A 19,844-nucleotide genomic window follows, 5' to 3' on the forward strand; every position below is an offset into this window, starting at 1 on the left:
GAAAGTGGCTGTTTTGTTAGCTTTAGCGGTGCATACAAACTTTAAAAACGTGTTTTACTTAATCCCTCAAAGTTTTCAAAAATGTCTTTGCGCAGTTCAGGCGCATGTTTTGCAGCTCGTGGTTGTACTAACAACCAAACTAAATTACATTTGTGGAGCGTTTTGTGAACATGGGCTGCTGACGAAGAGGGAGTGCAGCTGCCCTCCTCGGTACAGATTTTAATAATAATAATAATACATTTAGTTTAAAAGCGCCTTTCAGGCTCTCAAGGTCACTTTACAAAAAGACAGGTAAGAACATACAAGTAAAACAAATAAGTTAAAACCAGAGTGTAAGAGTGTTAAACAGAAAACAGAAGATGCTATAAATAAGCTTGTCTGAACAGGAAAGTTTTGAGTTGTGATTTGAAGGTCGTTAGAGAGTCCAGGTTTCTGAGATCAGGGGGAAGAGAGTTCCAGAGTCTGGGGGCAGCGCAGCTGAAGGCTCTGCCACCCATGGTGCAGAGGCGAGGCAGGGGAACAGACAGGTGAAGGGACATTGAAGAACGCAGGGAGCGGGACGGTGTGGGGATGTTGATTAGTCCAGAGGAGGGGAGAGGTTGTGGATGGCCTTGAAGGTGTGCAGAAGGATTTTGAAGTTGATGCGTGACTGGACTGGGAGCCAGTGCAGGTGCTGTAGAACAGGGGTGATGTGGTGGTGGAGTGGGGTTCCAGAGATGATCCGAGCTGCAGCGTTTTGAACCAGTTGAAGTCTATGGATGGATTTCGTGGGGAGACCGAAGAGGAGGGAGTTGCAGTAATCAAGACGGCTGGTGACGAGGGTGTGGACCAGGATGGAGGCTGAGTGAGGGGTGAGGGAGGGACAGAGACGGTTGATGTTACGTAGGTGAAAAAATGAGGATCGGGTGATGTTGCTGATATGGGTCTGAAAGGACAGAGAGCTGTCAAGGACGACACCCAAACTTTTTACCTGTGATGATGAGCTGACTGGGGAATTGTCAATGGAGAGCGAAAGGGAGTTGAGTTTGGAGAGGGTGGATCTGGTGCCAACGAGAAGGAGTTCAGTTTTATTGCTGTTGAGTTGGAGGTGATTTGAGGAAAACCAGGATTTAAGTTCGGACAGGCATATTGTAAGAGAGGCAGGGGGGACACAGGAGGAGGGGTGGGTTGACAGGTAGAGTTGGGTATCGTCAGCGTAGCAGTGGAACTGGATATTAAATTTCCTGAAGATATTGCCGAGAGGTAGTAGATAAATTATGAAAAGGAGGGGGCCGAGGACAGAGCCTTGTGGCACTCCAGAGGTGACCGGGTAGGGATGGGACTGGAAGGAGTGAAGCTGAACAAACTACAAACTGAGTGCGGCCAGACAGGTAGGATGTGAACCAGTCGAGGGAAGTGTGACAGATGCCGATGGAGGAGAGTCTTTCCAGGAGTACTGAGTGGGAGATTGTGTCAAAGGCCGAGCTGAGGTCAAGGAGGATGTGGATGGATAAGAGTCCGGAGTCAGCAGCAGTGAGCAGGTCATTGGTTATTTTAATTAGAACAGTCTCAGTGCTATGGTGGGGGCGGAAACCGGACTGGAATATTTCATAGAGTGAGTTCTGGGAGAGATGTGCTCGGAGTTGTTCGGCGACTACTTTCTAGAGGATGTTGGAGATGAAGGGAAGGTTGGAGATGGGGTGTAGGTTGTTAAAGTTGTATTCGACATTCGTCACACAGTCAGCGATGAACGGCGATATTTCTCAAACGCCTTTGCTAAAAAACACCAAAAACGTTTTACTGACAGATGATAAAACAATCAATGTTTCACATGACTCGTTTTCATTATTCACGATCCAGCAGACCACCGCAAACGCCGCTGCAATGTGAGCGGAGCCGGAGCGCTTTGCCCGAGCTGCTGCTGAAAGTGATGTGGAATGTTGATTGAAAATATTAATTAATAAACTTACAAAATATAAAGAAAAGTTTTTTTTTTTTTAAATTGCCATCAAATATTTTTTTTGTCATCAAAGTATCTGTCAGGGATCAACCATCCATTTCCATCTCTGACCACCAGAGGGAGCCCTTGCCTGAATTTTAACCTGCTCTGCTCTAACCTGCCAGCAACCGGCCTCATCATCACCAGCTGCTTCTCGACAACCTCAGTGTATTTATTCACCCTCTGGACTTTGCTTGATGTGAAGTATTGTTTTCTATCATGCATACAATTCTGAGAATTTACTCCTTGTTGCCTCTTTGTGTTTTGGATCTCTGCCTGTTTCTTCAGACGCCCTCCCTTGCTCCTCGTTTGATTTGAATAAAAATAAAAAACAACAATGACATTGAGCCCCAGCTTTAACCACTAGGCCTGCTGTCCTGAGCTTCACTCCATCAATAGTTCTGTCATGATTCAAATAAAGTTTTAGACAAAAATTTTGTAAATATGATACAATGGTGTTTTTGATGGGGTTTAAAGATTCTATTAAGTTAAAATATCCTATTATTCACGCCCCTCTTGAGAAAAAGCGCTGTATGTAAATTACACACCCTGTTTGAAATGCATGTGAAAAATTGTGTAACCGGCTCAGCCTTGGTGCTGGCTGGTCCGGGACGATCTCTGCGTTGTGTTTGTTTGTTTTAGACGACAGGACAGGCGACTTGTCTTTGATTCTGTTTATTTTCTGTACATGAAAAATGGCGATGGTCAGACACCGAAGGCTCCCACCCACATTACACACGCAGCACGCTCGGGCGTGTCTGTGTCACAACTAATTAATAAAATGTAATTTACAAAATAAATTTAGAACAAAATTATGTACCTGTACATGAAAAATGGCGATGGTCAGACACCGAAGGCTCCCGCCCGCATTACACATGCAGCACACTACAAAAAGTAAAAAGTTTCTTTAACATACTTGCATTAGCTAACTTAAAATACATTAAGGTAACAAAGAAACACTTAAATTACATAAAACAAAATAATATCTCACAAGACATTAATTCAAAATGGAGAAATACATAATTAAAACACAGTGCTGCAAAATGCAACCTACCTCGGGCGTGTCTGTGTCACAACTAATAAAGTTTTGTTGCTGCACGACTAATACAGACACAAACCAATAGGGGCGCCCAAGATACCATAAAAATAATAAAAATCCCCTGTTGCAAGTGGATTCACATTTATTCTGTTACAATCCCCCCTGCTAAAATCCACTTGCACACAGGCACACAAAAAAATGCATCAAGTGAAAACAATGACCGATCACCCAAACAATCAATCAACAAAGAGTCCTCAGAGAGAAACCCAAACAACATCAGGAATAATGTAATTGTCACATATCTATAGTACATTGCTTAATTACACAGCACTGGTGAAATTAAAAAACAGTCACAAAATCTCAGTCAAAAGACCACTCCAAAAGAGTCAGCATTGAGGGAGCTGGCCAGTCTCCGCTACCACACATGGAGGAAAATATACCTGTTACATATTTAATAACTGTCCACTGTAATCCACCACAGTACATTTAACAAAAATGCATTAAATTTACAAATTCAATAAAAAAAAAGTTTTACCCCAAAAAATTCAACATGGAGCTCTAACACAATATATTTGCTAATCTACCTTTCAACTAAGATGTCAGCCCAGTTTTCTGATGCATCATTTCAATGAGTCTATTAACTGGTTTTAGCAGTCTTCCAGCCCTTGACCTAACACGACTCATGACCTCTCTGGCTTCTGCAGTTGCCACAACGTTATGGGCAATGGTATCTGTAGATACTGCATCTTTTGTAAAGGAACAAGAGACTGGACTCTCCTCAGCAACCGAGTTACATGCAATGGTGGAACCAACCTCAGATCCTGTGTGAGCCACTAAGGGAGAGAGGTTGGCCTGAGGTGGAACATCTGACTCTTGACTTAAACGTGACACAGGTTGGATGACATCAGGCACTGATGTATTGCTGGCACCATGCTGCCTGCTAACCACAGATACATACATCATGTTGTTCAGTAACACCCGAGTTTGAATCCTCAGATGACACAGACGGTAGGGTAGACACCCACACTCTAGTCCTGTACTCCTTTGAGTTGTCAGAAGCATCCAACGATTCTGTCTCAACAGCAACATCTGCAGAGGTTGACACAGAAACACAGTCCACTCTCTCCTCAGCTGCAGCGTCACACAAAGGGAGGAAGTTCACTGGCATTATCAAGTTGCGATGCACCACTTTATCTCGACCTGTGGACGCATTTCTGATCTTAAAGGTGTAGCTTCCCTCTTTTTTCTCTATCACAACATAAATGACAGTCTCCCAGCGATCAGCGAGCTTCTTTTTTCCACGCTCTCCCTTGTTGGCCAGCAACATTCGGTCACCTTCTTCCACAGTTGCTCCTCTGACTTTTCTGTTATAAAGGTCAGCGTGACGCTGCAGTTGTTTGGCAGACATATTTTGTGCAACATCAATGGCTTCCTTTAAGTCCTTTCTTAACGGCTGAACATACTGACAGTAGTCCGTCACTTCAGGGATGTCAAGCACAGAACCAAAAATGAGGTCAATGGGCAACCTTAGCACCCTCCCAAACATGAGTAGGAAGGGCGCGTACCCTGTTGTCTCGTGAACTGTGCAGTTGTATGCAAAAGTGAGAGACTTCAAAGTTGCAGGCCATTTGTGCTTAGCTTTAGGTGGAAGAGCACGAATCAAGTTCCCCAGTGTCCTGTTCATCCTCTCACAGGAGCCATTTCCCATCGGGTGATAGGGTGTCGTGTGGGACTTCTGGACTCCAGCCACTGCCAACAGCTCAGCAATTAAAGCACTCTCAAAATTTGCACCTTGGTCTGAGTGTAGTCTTTTCGGAAAACCATAGATGCAGAAGTAATTGTGCCACAATTGATGTGCAACTGCTTTTGCCGATTGGTTTGGGCACAAAAAGGCTTGAGCCATTTTGGTAAAGTGGTCAGTGACCACGAGAACATCCAAAGACTTGTTAGCAGAGTCCTCTGCAGTCCGAAAGTCCACACACACCAGCTCGAGAGGCTCAGATGTTCTGATGTTTTCAAGGGGTGCTCTGGCTTCTGGTTCTGGGGACTTGCTCACTACACACCTCCTGCAGTGTCTCACATAGTCCACAACATCCTTATGGAGACCCAACCAATGAGATCTTTGCTTAGCCAAATACAAAGTCCGCTGCTGCCCCTGATGACCAGCCTCATCATGAATACCTTTAAGGACTTTAGTGCGCATAGAAGATGGAACAACAAAAAGGTAAGACTTTCTTTTGGTTACAGGATTCCTTCTTACCCGATACAACACACTTTCCCTTAAGGCCAATTTATCCCAGTCTTTCAACAGCTTGTTGACCTCACTTGGTTCATTTTCTCGCTCTCGTCTTGATGGTCTCTGTCCTCTTTCCACATACAAGATCACTCTGCTGAGTGTACCATCAGTACGCTGTTTGTCCACCAGCACCTCATGAGGAAGCAAACTTAACCCACTGAAATCTGGAGATGCAACTGCCTGTGGAAAATGTGGAAGCAGGAGAGCCTGAGAGGACATCCTGTTTTCATTTTGTTCATGTGCCTGAAACACTGCAGTAATCTCATTTGCTGTCAAAGTTTCAGCTTTCACAGAGGGAGAACACCTAGATGCCACTATCTGGTCTCTTGGTGGGACTTTTTCGCCTGGATGTGCAGAACAGCGAAAAGCCTCTTGCACTCCATGTGTACAAACAGCTGTCGCCTCTGCCAAAAGATCATGATATGCGACTCGGGTTAACCGGTTAGACGTGCTGCGGTGAACAAATGGCTCGCGACTCATTGCATCAGCAACCACATTCTTAGGTCCTGGTATGTACTTTATGTCAAAACGGAAAAGTGCCAATTTGGCAATCCATCTCTGTTCACATGCGTTAAGACGAGCTTTGGACAGTATGTACGTTAAAGGGTTATTGTCAGTCCAAACAGTGAACTCGTGACCTCTCAACCAATGATGGAATTTATCACACACAGCCCATTTTAAGGCGAAAAATTCCAACCGGTGTGCTGAGTATTTGGACTGTGTATGGCTGAGGGACTTACTCGCAAAAGCAATCGGCCTAGCCAATGTCCTGCTTTCAGGGACCTGCGACAAGACCGGACCAAGACCGTTGGTGGACGCATCAACTGAAAGTAGAAAGGGTCTGTTAAAATCTGGGCCAGAAGAACTTGATCCAACAGAGCTTGCTTTAGCTGACAAAAAGCATTTCTACATTCATCTGTCCAGTCAATAGATTTTAGTTTGACTTGCATCTGTTTCCGTTTTCTTTTGGAACCACGAGGACCCTTCTTTCCTGACACGAGCCCAAACAGATGTTTGGCTATTGAAGAACACCGTTCAATAAACTGCTGATAAAATACAACCATGCCCAGGAATGATCGTATCTTTCGCTGAGAAGGCACCTCCGTGCCGTCTTCCATCAGATCAGATTCTGTCAGTGATGTTATGGCAGCAATCTTTTCAGGGTCAGAACGAATGCCATTCTAGTAATGTGCCCCAAAAATTTAAAAGAACACCGTAAGAAATGGCATTTCTTTGGTGCCAACTTCAAATTATTTGCTTTGAGTCACTGAAAAACCATCTCCAACCGTTCTAGGGCCAAAGCCTCAGTGGGGGCAAACACCAGGACGTCATCTAAATAACAAAGAAGGCTGAGGAAATTTTGGTCACCAAACACACTCAACATCATTCTCATGAAGGTTGCTGGACTATTGCATAGCCCCTGCGGCATCTTATTGTACTCATAGAGTCCGAATGGTGATGTGAAAGCTGTGTACTTTCTATCCTCTTCATGCACTTCTACATTATAATAGCCTGACTTGAGGTCCATGGTGGAAAAGAAAGCACTGCCACCCAACGCTGCCAGGGCATCCGATGGATGCGGAAGTGGGTGAGCATCTTTAACAGTCCGAGAGTTAAGTCATCTGAAGTCATTGCAGATTCTTAAGTCTCCTCACTTCTTCCAAACTTGCACCAATGGAGATGCAAACTCACTGCTGGATTTCCTTATGATGTCCCTTTCCTCCATCTCGTTCAGAACTTGTCGCAGTTTCTCATATTGAGTGGGCGGTATGTGCCTGCATGGCAGTCGAAAAGGACTTCCATCAACAACCCTTATTCGATGAAGACAACCAGAAGCTTTTCCACAATCCAACTTGTCCCTTGAAAAGATGGACTGGTACTCTGCAATAAGGTTGACAAGTCTCTCTTTATCAGCTAGTGACACCTCACATGCATCAATGTCTATGTCTGACAATCCCAAGTTGTGCAATGGGGAGTGCAGTGGGTCAACCTGACTACTTGGCTCCTCAATCTGCTGATGGTCAGGAAGGCTGGACACTTCAGTGGCCAAGCTGTGGATGTCTTGGCAACATTCTGATGCCCTAGTGGGTACTTGCACATTCTGCTTGATGACAGACTGAGAGGACATGTTTGACTCGGGCTCACTGAAACTTTCTAATGCAGCACATGAAAATACATCCACCAACTTTGCATTTCTTTTTACAGTGACAGGTTTATCAAAGGGATTCATTACTTAAATGGGTAACCACCCATCTGGTCTCAGAAACGCAACAGTTCTGCCCACAATGACTGATCTTGGTCTTGACCTGGAACTAGTAGGCTCCATTACAACTGTTCTGCCTGCAACCATGTCATTTGTCATCTGTAGCTTGGCCCAAACCAAATGCTCAGTCATGGGTTCAAGTGTAACAGCACATTTTATTTTGCCAATGCCTAGTTTTTCCGGCAGACTGTCTGTATACCCTTCCACCCTTGCCACCAAACTCGACAACATAGTCTTGGTCTTACTCTGCACAGTGGTTGGTTGAAAACCCAAGTTTTGATTTCCCTGCTGCAGTTTCAATTGGTGAATCAGGTATCTTAGCAAATTGATGCCAAGAATGAGATCATCGCTCTGACCATCAATCACTAATGTTGGCACAATGACTTTGCAACCATAAACCTCCATCTCTAGATCACACATACCCATTGGTGTTGTTTTTGAGCCACCACAACCAATTAGCACAACATCAGTGGGTTCCAAGATGGGGTTTGTTAACGCAACATGGAATTAGAGTGGAGCTCAAGGTAAAAGCCATTGATCCACTATCAATCATAGCTCTGACTGTTACTTGGCCACTCAATGTCACATTTTTGTAAAACAGTTCATCATGGGTCTGCAATATTTGCACGTTTTGGTGGACTGGTCTTTGCCCCACATCCCTTTCCTCACACACACTCTGCTAAATAGACTCCAGATCCTCATCAGCGGTTACTGGAGGATTGAACTCAGGCCTCACATCCACCCCTCCAAATGCAGGCCAGCTAGTTTTCCTCCTTCTGAGGCCCTGGCCCTTTGTCATTTGGCCTGGTAGCTGAAGCTCTGGAGCACTGAAGGCGCGTGTGATCAGGTGAGTAACAAACGAAACACAAATAATTCGCTCGGCAGTGGTAATGGGTTGTGTGACCTCCATCCCCACAAATTTCACAGGCTACATTTGATTTGGTCTTGAAGGGCGGTTTCTGATGAGAAAGTCCCTCCCTTCTGCTGGGAACTCCAGTTTTCTGAGGCTGCTGATCAAGCACGCGCTCCAACATGACAATGATTCGGTCAAGGCGGTCTGTGGACTCCTCAGCTTTTCGCATTGCAGGCAAAGGTGGCTGAGCAACTGCTGAAGCCACATGCTGCACACAGGTGTTAACTTCCTGTTGCTGTGAAACTACAGGAATGAGTTCAGTCTGTGATATACGTCTATGGTCCCGACTGTGTTCAACAAGTTTCTCGTGCACCTCAGCAATAGATCATTGAGATATAGGTTTACATTTAAATATTAATGAGAGTTCAGGGTCGGGACAGTGACGTACGAACATGACGATGAGGTCACGAGGCAGGCAGTTAAATGTCTTTTTCTGCCTTCGAAGACAGTCCTCTGTCACTTCCATTGCTCTGTTCAGTCTCAACCAGTAGTCAAACGGACCTTCACCGGGCTTGGGCAATGTAGCATAAAAGTCAGCTAGAGGGATTTCAGAGGAGACTGTGTCACTGAAGTGCTCAAAAATGGGATCTGGACCACTAGACAGAGACAAAGATGGCTGGCTACGTAAACCTACTCGTACCACTTCTCTTGCCCTCCCACTGAGCTTACTCAGCACTTCTTCTGCTTGTTCTGCAGCTGGAATACCCTTCTTTCTAAGGTATGCTCTCATAAGTCCCTCCCACTCTTGAACATTTTGTGCATCATGCTCATCCCCTTTGAAACTGACAGGTTCTTTAGTTTCAGACCTTATCACAACATTCAATAATGATGGGTCAGACAGTGTGTTGTTAGCAGATCCAGCTGTTTTAGATCCCAAACGGGAGTCAATGCAGGAGGCAATAGTCTCACCTATTGAGAGCCCTATTTGGGTGGCTATACCAACCAAATGACTGTCAGGTTTATCTGCTCCTCGCAGTACTTGATTGTGATGTACATCATGTGAAACCCTTCCAGCGGCACCATTCTCTCTCATCAGATTTCTAAAATCAGACCCAGGTGTAGAAAAATCAGGAGAAAGCAAAAACGTGCCTCTGCCCCTGCCAAAAGTGGGAAGGGGAGTGGATGTAACTGAACCTCTCCCTCTGCCAAAACTCACTTCCCTTTCCATGTTTCAGAAAAAAAAACACTTTGAATAAATACTGAATCACAAAAAAAATTGATCTAATTTCCCTAGGAAATCACAAAATAATTACTAAATAATCACAAAACAATATTTATCATGGAAAAATCAAACCTAATTTGACCAATCTCTAATTAGTTTCAAAAACCGGAGCTGAGAAAAAAAAATCAGTACCTCAATCTTAATGCAGATCCGCAGAATCAGACAGCAGAACCGCAAACAAACCTCAGTTCTTTTGCAGCTAGGTTCAACACTGCCTCTCTCTGGCGTAATGCGGAACTGCAGGTAGAATGACGCCGGAGTCACACAGGATGCGATAGGACGCGAAGCGGCGCGGAACGGCGTGCGCTTCCATTCGGCGCCCATGTTATCCGATGGCGTCAGTCACACCAGGCGCGGAGCGACGCGCAGCGGCGCGGAGGGTCCGCGCGGTGCAGCGCAACGTTTCGGCGTCTGCCCTATTTCTTCCGCGAGACGCGAGCGCTCCGCGTCAATACTGGCAGGAAGTTGCATCGAAATACATGAGAAAATCCGGTTTATTTTCAAAATAGAACCAATTTTTCATAATAAAACGCCGCGATTGACAAATGTGATCATGTTTTTGTGTCTAAACAGACTGTAGAGATGAAAATATGCATACAATCAAAACACACAGACACGCCTGCGCGAGAGCCCCCACCCCGGACACCACAGATCTCTGGAGCGGGTGTGCTGGGCTGCAGGGTTCTGGGAGGAAAAAAAGCAGGGCAGACGGGCCCCCAATGTAGTGGGGGCACACTGGAGCGGGGCATGGGGCTGCGTTTGAACAAGAGAGAGGCAGAGGAGCGGTTCTTCTTGGAAGAAACATCAGGTAATATTTTTAGTTTATTTATTTACCGGCGGAAACACGTGGAAGCACCTGCGTGCACACAGACACACACCAAAACAGACAGACACGCACACGCGCGCACAAACCGATCAATGAAGTGGGCCGACTGCGGAGTTGGGGGGCGGGGTCTGTGTCAACAGGGGCAGAGACCATCTCCTTTTAGCAGAAACACGGGGAGATATCCTGGTTAATGACCATGATGGCAAAAAAAGCAATAGCTCTAGCAGAAGCGCCTGTCGACCGTCGCAGAAAAAAATCGCGTCTGGTGTGACCAATAGAGCGCCGCGAATCGGCGCGCACTCCGCTCCGCGCCGCCTCACGGCGCTCTCGCGTCCGGTGTGACTCCGGTGTGAGTCTCGTGGCCGCTTGCAACAAACTGAACCCACGTGAGAGTATGACGCGAGCTCTCATCTTCCGGATTGATAGGAGGCGTAGTCCGTGCTGATTGGAGAATGTAGAACCAATCACCATGCGTCTTTCTGCGCGGGATTTCTCCGCTCTGGGAACCTGGCGTAGAGAGCTCCAGAAATTAGACAGGCCCCGGCGTTCTGATGATCCGGGTCACGGCACCTGTGTAACCAGCTCAGCCTTGGTGCTGGCTGGTCCGGGACGATCTCTGCGTTGTGTTTGTTTGTTTTAGACCACAGGACAGCCGACTTGTCTTTGATTCTGTTTATTTTCTGTACATGAAAAATGGCGATGGTCAGACACCGAAGGCTCCCGCCCACATTACAAATGCAGCACGCTCGGGCGTGTCCGTGTCACAACTAATTAATAAAATGCAATTTACAAAATAAATTTAGAACAAAATTATGTACCTGTACATGAAAAATGGCGATGGTCGGACACCGAAGGCTCCCGCCCGCATTACACATGCAGCACGCTACAAAAAGTAAAAAGTTCCTTTAACATACTTGCATTAGCTAACTTAAAATACATTAAGGTAACAAAGAAACACTTAAATTAAATAAAACAAAATAATATCTCTCAAGACATTAATTCAAAATGGAGAAATACATAATTAAAACACAGTGCTGCAAAATGCAACCTACCTCGGGCGTGACCATAGACTGTATATAAAATATATAATTGTTTTTACAGTCTATGGGCGTGACTGTGTCACAACTAATAAAGTTTTGTTGCTGCACGACTAATACAGACACAAACCAATAGGGGCGCCCAAGATACCATAAAAATAATAAAAATCCCCTGTTGCAAGTGGATTCACATTTATTCTGTTACAATTGCACCAATGAAGGGTATTATCCAGTAAGGTAGGGTCAATTTCCCTGAAATATTGTGATGGTTTTTGTTTGCCTCCCAGCCTTAGACTGTGAGATATTCACACTGACCTTGCCTGATGTCATTCTTGATGTCAAGCTCCAGGTTTTTCATAGAATTGTTCATATTAGCTGGCTGCTTCTCTTTTCTACGGCAGACGATCAGCACCGCTGAAAGGTATTGAGTAAAGATGCAGACCTTAACATGTTTAAAGTTGTGCTGTTCTTCAGATGAGCAGCAGTAGAGTAAAATTGTGTTTTCATGACTTGTGCATGATTAGAGTTCTCACCGACTGTGATGATGGGGACCAGAAGAAGGGCCAGTAACTTCCAAAGTTGAGCTGAAGGTGGTTGGAGTATAACTATGGTGTCTCCGTATTTTATCTGTAGAAGATTGGAGATCTTAACGATCAATGCTTTTAGAATACTAGAACCCAGTAAATGGTAAAACAAGTTTCAATAACTAAATTCAAATCTGTAATTTAACAGAGAAATGTAAAAATAAACACCAGTCCAATTTTACAGAAACCTAGAACACAATCAACTAAGAATGTAACAATTCTTTGTGAATCTGTAAAAAAACAATTCAAACTTGTCAACATGTTCATCGATGCAGAAACGGCTTGTGCCTAAATTTAGAAATGCAGAGCTGATGACATTTCTCCATGCAGGCTCGCTGAGACTGTGTGTGCGTCGTGGACTGGCTGTGTGTTCCTCAGCTGCGCCTCCTCCTGGGAAATTCTTGCACCTCCTTCAGATTTAAAAGTTTCACATAAGCCAGTCCCTCCAGGATTTTGTCTATTTTTTGGCACGAACAAAAGCAAAAATATAAAAATAAACTATAAAAATGAGATTTTTAAAATGTTTTTACCTTTTACCCTTAGTAGAGGCCAAATTAGCGAAAAAGCTACCTCGTTGCCTAATTACTAACTGAACTCCAAATTAGAATAAAATTCCTCTGTAAATTAAATCAGCCAAAAATGTTAGCATGTTGCTAAAATAGAAGCTTAACACTAAATTAGCCTAAAAACTCAAGTAGATAACAAATTAGCCAAAAATGTTAGCATATTGCTAAAATATTAGCTTAACTCCAAATTAGCATAAAATTTTAAATAGAGGCCATTAGCTAAAAAAAAGGAAAAAAAAAGCTAGCTCATTGCTCAATTACTAGCTAAACTCCTAAATGGCCTAAAATTCCTCAGTAAACTAAATTACTCAAAAAAGTTAGTCTGTCTCTATAATAGAAGCTAAATTCTAAATGATCCAAAAAAAAAAAAAAACTTCCGTAGATAACAAATTAGCTGAAAACATCTGCATGTTGCTAAATTATTAGCCAAACCCAAATTAGCATAAAATTCATCAGTAAACTAAATTTGTAAAAAAAAGTTTGTCTGTTGCTAAAATAGAAGCTAAACTTTAAATTAGCCTAAAAACTCTAGTAGATAACAAATTAGCCGGAAATGTTAGCATCTTGTTAAAATAATAGCTAATCTCCACATTTTTGAGAATTACTATTTTATTTTTCTTCAGCCAGAGAGCCACCAAGGAGGGATAGAAGAGCCACATGTGGCTCTGGAGCCGCAGATTGCAGACCCCTGGAATATACCAATGCTACTGCCTCCTACTGGAGAGAGAAGGCCATCCCACTCATTTATACAGTTCACAGTGATGGTTCATTGTTTGCAGTTGGTTATGAACCGTAAGGAAGAGTGATAAACACTGTCCAACATTTGAAGACATGAGGCAGGAGCATTCATATAAAAACGATCACCGTAATCTGGCACAGATAGAAAAGTTGCATTCATGAGATATTTTATTGCTTTAAAAGAGAAACACAATCTATTACGATAAAAGAAACCCAACCTAAGATTTAGCTTCTTTAAAAGGTTTTCCATACAAGGTTTAAAAGTGAGGGAGTTATCAATTAAAACACCAAGATATTTATACTCCTGGACCACCTCTTCAAGATCGGTGACTACAGGAAGACTATCAGGGACTTTTTTTTTTATTGGAAAACAGCATTAATTTGGACTTGTCTGCATTAAGCACTAGTTTCAGTCGAAGACGGGAGTTTTGAACAGCAACAAAAGCTTTCTGCAGGGTTTCTATGACCTGAAAGAGAGATGGTCCACAACAATATATAACTGTGTCATCAGCATTAAAGTTCAAGTTAGCTTTGGAGACTAATGGACCCATGTCATTGATATAGATAGCAAATAAGAAGGGACCCAAAACAGAGCCCTGCGGCACTCCTTTTTTAGTCGTGATTAATTCTGAACAAAGATCCTCAAGGTTAATACACTGAGTTCTGTTGTGTAGGTAGTTGGAGAACCATGCAGCTGCATGTTCTGAGACTCCAATACTGAGCAATCTGTCTATTAAGATATTATGGTCAACAGGTCAATAAAAAGTGAAGCACAGTGCTGTTTTTTATCAAGTGCCACAATTACATCGTTTATCACCTTCATGGTAGGTCTCGTAGTACTGTGCTTTGTCCTGAAACCGGATTGGAACTCAGAGAGAATATTTGTTGAAAAGGCTCTTAATGTGAAGGAGCTCTTAATTTGAAAGAGTTTTTTTACGTTTCCTTTTCCTGAGTTAGGGGTTTTTAGCACTCAATGTGGCAGAAGCAGCTAGCTGCAAAGGAAGCAGGTTTTTTTCTCCTTAAAGTTTGACCCTTGTTATCTTCTGGGTTTTTTTCATGGGAACTCCAAGGGTTCAGTAAATGACCAAAGTGAGTACTTTCTGCTATGTTTACACCTCTTTTGTGCCGAGTCATGTGTTCATTTGGCAAATTTACGTCATAAGTCTCACACGGTCGTAACAGAGATTGTTAATTATACTACTTCTGCTTTTATCTGGAAATGTAAAACCAAACCTGGGCCTGAGTTGCAAAACTCTCCAACTCCCAATGATTTCAAATCACTGTCTGGTTTAAATATATTCACCTCAATGTACGCAGTTTACTTCCACAGATAGATATGGTCAGAATCTGGGTTAACTCTACTGGTGAAGATGTTGTAATCATTTCTGAAACTTTGTTAGCAAAATCTATCCTTAATGAAGATATTGGCATACACGGGTTTAATGTTTATCATGCTGAAAAAAGGAGGGGGTGTAGCTATTTATGTCAAAGCAAGATTTAATGCCTCCCCTGTTTTGTCTCAGTCAATCAGCAAACAAAATTTTTGGCAGTGAAAGTAGAAATAAGACCATCTTGTTCGATTACTGTTGCTGGTTGTTATAGACCTCTGTTTACCTCAAGAGACTCTACAGTCTTTGCAACTTCTTCTGACCAAATTAAACTACACTGACTACTACTTTTAGCAGGGGACTTGAACTGGCACTGGTTAACTGCAGCTTCTGATGAATTTAAATCTGCTTGTGACTCAGTTCATCTTACCCGACTAGTCAATTTACCCACCAGGCCTAATCTCAAAAATCCAAAAAACTCTACTTTAATTGATCTAATTTAAACAAATGTCCCTCACAAGTATTCTTTGCTGGGTGTCTTCTGTAATGACTTGAGTGATCACTGTGTAGTAGCTGTGTGTTTAGAAAAACAGAAAAATCCCCAAATGCAAACCAGAAATAGTTTACAATAGTTTTCTTTTAATTTTCTGCCTTTTAGTCCCTCTGAAGTGCAAAAAGCACTTAAAGCATTAGCTTCTAGAAAGTCACCTGGACCAGATTTGATAGAATGTTGTTTTTAAAATATCCTGCAGATTATGTGGCACAGCCACTTTCACTTCTTTTAATCTTTTTATTCAAACCAAATAAATCCCAACTATTCGGAAATCAACCTTTGTATTTCCTTTATTAAAGAGAAGGGATCCTATGGTCTTGCCAAATTACAGATTGATCTCAAATCTGTGTTTTAACTAAAACACTAGAATCTCTTATGTGACCAGTTTAAACAGTTTCTGCATGACAACAATATTGTTGGGGAGGTGGGATTCACACCAGTTCGTTTACGTTTGGCAGAGGACAAGATGCGGTGCCGGTCAGAGCACTGGAAGAAGAAGAAAGGCGACGTGTTCTTCAGCCACAGCCATTTATTAGGAACTCAGGGTGTTCACAGTTTCTGAAATAATAATACATGATGTGACTTAATATAATATGTAAAATAAATACGATAAGAATACAAATAACTAAACATTTACAGCAGTGAAGGCATTTAAAAACAACTATTCTCCTCAGATTTGGGAATAAACCAAAGTTTATGAACCTTTAGTGGCCCCTGCTGGTTGAAAGAAATTCCTACACTCACTCTCACGTGGCATGCAGCTCTGCTTTCCCGTCCCTCACTAGGCAATCAACTTCTAGACTTTCTCTATAGCGGCAAATTTACGTCATAAGTCTCACACGGGCGTATTATAAACTCCACAGGCATAAACCAAACTCCACGCGAGCAAATTGCGTCACACACGGGCATAAACCAAACATCCCACGGACGCTCCTGTGTCCCTGTGCTACACCCGTTTCGGAAGCATTTCTGCGACTGTGTAAGCATTTCTGCGCGTGCGTAACAGCTCCTACGCCTGTGTGTGAAGGACTGGCCCCTCCCGCGCGTAGAAGCATTTCTCCGCGTGTGTGAGCTTCTACGCTCGTGTGGAAAAAAACAAGCCGACAAAACTGGAAATGTCAACCTGTGTGTGATTGGGCCACTCCGCTGTAGTCCCCGCCCCTTGCAGTTGCTGGCGGGGCAAATTCCTCCGCCCATACACAGGAGGTGCGTCATTCGTTTTTCAAAGTAAGATAACATAAAAATAATACATTGACCGTTTTATATTGGGAACAAGTTCAACTAAGAGACCTGAAGAAATCAACGATATCCATAATTTACTAGGTGAGTGTCCATATTTTCCTGTGTGTAAGAAAAAAGTTAAACTCGGTGCTGTCATGCTTAAGTGTTATGTCCGTCCACTTCGCCGGAGATGGTATGTTCCGGTGTAGGTAGCATATGTGCTCGGCCTTGACAACGAAATAATCCAATGGAGAGGAATCATCACAGGATAATGATCGTTATTTTAATAGAGAGAAATCAGGCTGGGAAGTCTGAAGTTTGAGCTTAAGTGGGTGCTAGCGAGTAGCATGCTAGCTTGTTGTTGGTCGCACATAAAAAAAAGAAAGTAATTATTCGCACGTTTTTTTCAAAATACATCCTGCCAATGTTGAACTGGTCGCATGGACCGGATGAAGTCCCGCTGCAATATGCAGCGCTCGGTAAACTCGGCGCTCCCATGCGTAAGTGTTATGTTCGTCCACTTCGCCAGAGATGGTATGTTCCGGCCAGCACGGGCCGTTAGCATGTTAGCTAGCAGACCTCAGCATCGTGAGGTTTCCAGCTCAAAATGACGGGGTTTATTGTGGTTTTTCTTGCAAAATTTCTTTGGCGGGTGGGCTCAATCGGGATGGGTTTGGGTTCGATTCGGGAGCTTTTAGTCACTTGTTGAAATGCGTTTAACTGGGGATGATCGGGCGGGGGAGGAGGGTGACGCAACACTCGACTGTAATCATTCACTCGTCGTCATGGAATTTACAGCCTGATAATGATAAAACAAAAATAGGATCACCGTTGGCTCGTGTTTGCAATAATCAGCCACGTAAAGTTACTATATTTTCAACTTTTTTTTTTAAATACCCGGCTTCTTCTACGAAACCACAGCCGTCATTCTGGTACAATAAGCTCACGGCCAGCCGCTAGTGCCACCCCGTGGTAAACATATTACACAACTTGTGATCACAACAGTCCCTCGAGTGCTGTTTATTTGTCTGACTCTTATCATTTTTATCCTCAAAATCTCTTTATTTTTTCACATTTAATCTGAACTAGAAATAAATTAATAGAACGGGAAATAGGCAGACAAATTGGTCTTAATTTTTTACATTGCATCCTAGAGGGGTTTAAATGTAACCAGAATAAATGTGTCAGAACCCTTTTAATGCATGCCTTTTTTTGTGCTCCACACATGACTTTCACCAGGTCATTCTGATTTTTTTATCTTTGCAGTTAGCCTCATTGCTGCTGGAGCCTCTGAGAACACCTGCAAATTTACCTCAATGGTCCACATCTTCTGGTTTAGACGGCGGTTAAGCGGCCCTCTACATTTTTCATTTTCAAGCCTGCAACGTAGAACAACTCCACATCTTGTCATCCTTCACTGTGGACATGGCCCGTGTCAGGAGTCTGAAACTGGTCACCAGGATGAGATGAAATGTCCAGTGGCAACACAATACTTACCACAGCACCAACGTCCTCATTCCCTTAAGTCCAAAGAGGGTGAAGCAAATTAGAGAAGGCTGGAGAGTTTATGGATAATTTCATAGAGGTATTTATTTACATTTTTAATTTTCTTCATTGACAAAGTAAAATCCAACATGACAACTGTTTTTTTTAAGACAATTTTTATTTAACATCTAGCAGGAAATTATATATATATATATATATATATATATATATATATATGTAATAACATGACTTTATTTATAAAAGAAAATATCTTTAACCACGAAAATTCTTACAGACTTTTTTCAGTGGGCAGGAATGCACTCTTGATTATGAGGTTCGTAAAATGTCAAAAATAGGTGGGTTGTGACAGATTGTTCTTTGTAACTAGGATATTCAGGTTGTTTCTTTAGCGTTTATTTTCAAGTCATTCTTTTCCCTTGACATGAGTGAAATACACTTTCCTCATTCCTTTTCTCTGTGGCAAAACAGCCATCATGTCAGGTGATTGTTTAAAGTGGTTCATACTTTTTTAAATAGATCAAATGTACAGAATCCTCAGTGGTTAATGCTTGTGATGTTTTGTATAGTAGTTCAAAAATATATCAATGTTGTACAGATCTGACTTTGACCCATATTTCCTCTATTTTTACTATTTATGTTAAACATTGAAAATTAGAAGAGACAAACACACTCATCAAAAGACAATGTTGGCCTACAGAGGGAACATACAAGACAAACACTGAAATACAAATTTAAGACTAAGGAGAACAATAACTAAGCTAACATCTAAGCTAAGACACCTACATCTATCAACTCGGATCATCTTTCGGGTCATATATTGTTCACTTCCCATAGTGCATGTGCGAGCTGGATGACCCCACGGTCCGTCAAGGTACCACTTCACTTAATTACCATCGTCAGAGGCAGATGGGACTAAAAAGGGAAGGAAATAAAATCAACAACATGAAACATCAACAAAACATTAAAAACCAAATCAAATATCACCTGGGATTACACCAAAAAGCAGTTGGTGTTTTCAGAATTATGTATTACAAGGACATTTTCCACAACCCCAACATTAAAAGTCCTCCCCAAATATGACATGTCTATGCATCCATGGATCAAATTATCTATTGTTTTAATATTAATATCACAAGATCCCAATTGTCTTCTGCCTTCATCATTCTTTCTTTTCAGTAAAGTGGTACCCTGATGGACCGTGGGGTCATCCAGCTCGCACATGCACTATGGGGAAATGATGTGGAGTTGCTCTACGTTGCAGGCTTGAAAATGAAAAATGTAGAGGGCCGCTTAACCGCCGTCTAAACCAGAAGATGTGGACCATTGAGGTAAATTTGCAGGTGTTCTCAGAGGCTCCAGCAGCAATGAGGCTAACTGCAAAGATAAAAAAATCAGAATGACCTGGTGAAAGTCATGTGTGGAGCACAAAAAAAGGCATGCATTAAAAGGGTTCTGACACATTTATTCTGGTTACATTTAAACCCCTCTAGGATGCAATGTAAAAAATTAAGACCAATTTGTCTGCCTATTTCCCGTTCTATTAATTTATTTCTAGTTCAGATTAAATGTGAAAAAATAAAGAGATTTTGAGGATAAAAATGATAAGAGTCAGACAAATAAACAGCACTCGAGGGACTGTTGTGATCACAAGTTGTGTAATATGTTTACCACGGGGTGGCACTAGCGGCTGGCCGTGAGCTTATTGTACCAGAATGACGGCTGTGGTTTCGTAGAAGAAGCCGGGTATTTAAAAAAAAAAGTTGAAAATATAGTA

At 42.6% G+C, this 19,844-nt stretch overlaps 1 protein-coding gene across 1 annotated transcript in view; it reads right to left on the minus strand.

The window, feature by feature from the left end:
* Positions 1-577: 577 nt before the first annotated feature.
* Positions 578-19,844, minus strand: part of LOC118598111 (plexin-C1-like) — a 44,982-nt gene continuing 25,715 nt past the window's right edge. The window contains exons 15-21 of the mRNA XM_036210364.1: positions 12,108-12,201; positions 11,890-11,988; positions 11,344-11,420; positions 5,278-5,493; positions 4,043-5,112; positions 971-1,040; positions 578-925 (exon numbers count right to left, since the gene is read on the minus strand). Coding sequence (XP_036066257.1) covers positions 578-925; positions 971-1,040; positions 4,043-5,112; positions 5,278-5,493; positions 11,344-11,420; positions 11,890-11,988; positions 12,108-12,201 — 1,974 coding nt within the window. The remainder of the gene's footprint in view (positions 926-970; positions 1,041-4,042; positions 5,113-5,277; positions 5,494-11,343; positions 11,421-11,889; positions 11,989-12,107; positions 12,202-19,844) is intronic.

Source organism: Oryzias melastigma, linkage group LG23 (assembly GCF_002922805.2).
Source record: "Oryzias melastigma strain HK-1 linkage group LG23, ASM292280v2, whole genome shotgun sequence".
NCBI lineage: Eukaryota > Metazoa > Chordata > Actinopteri > Beloniformes > Adrianichthyidae > Oryzias > Oryzias melastigma.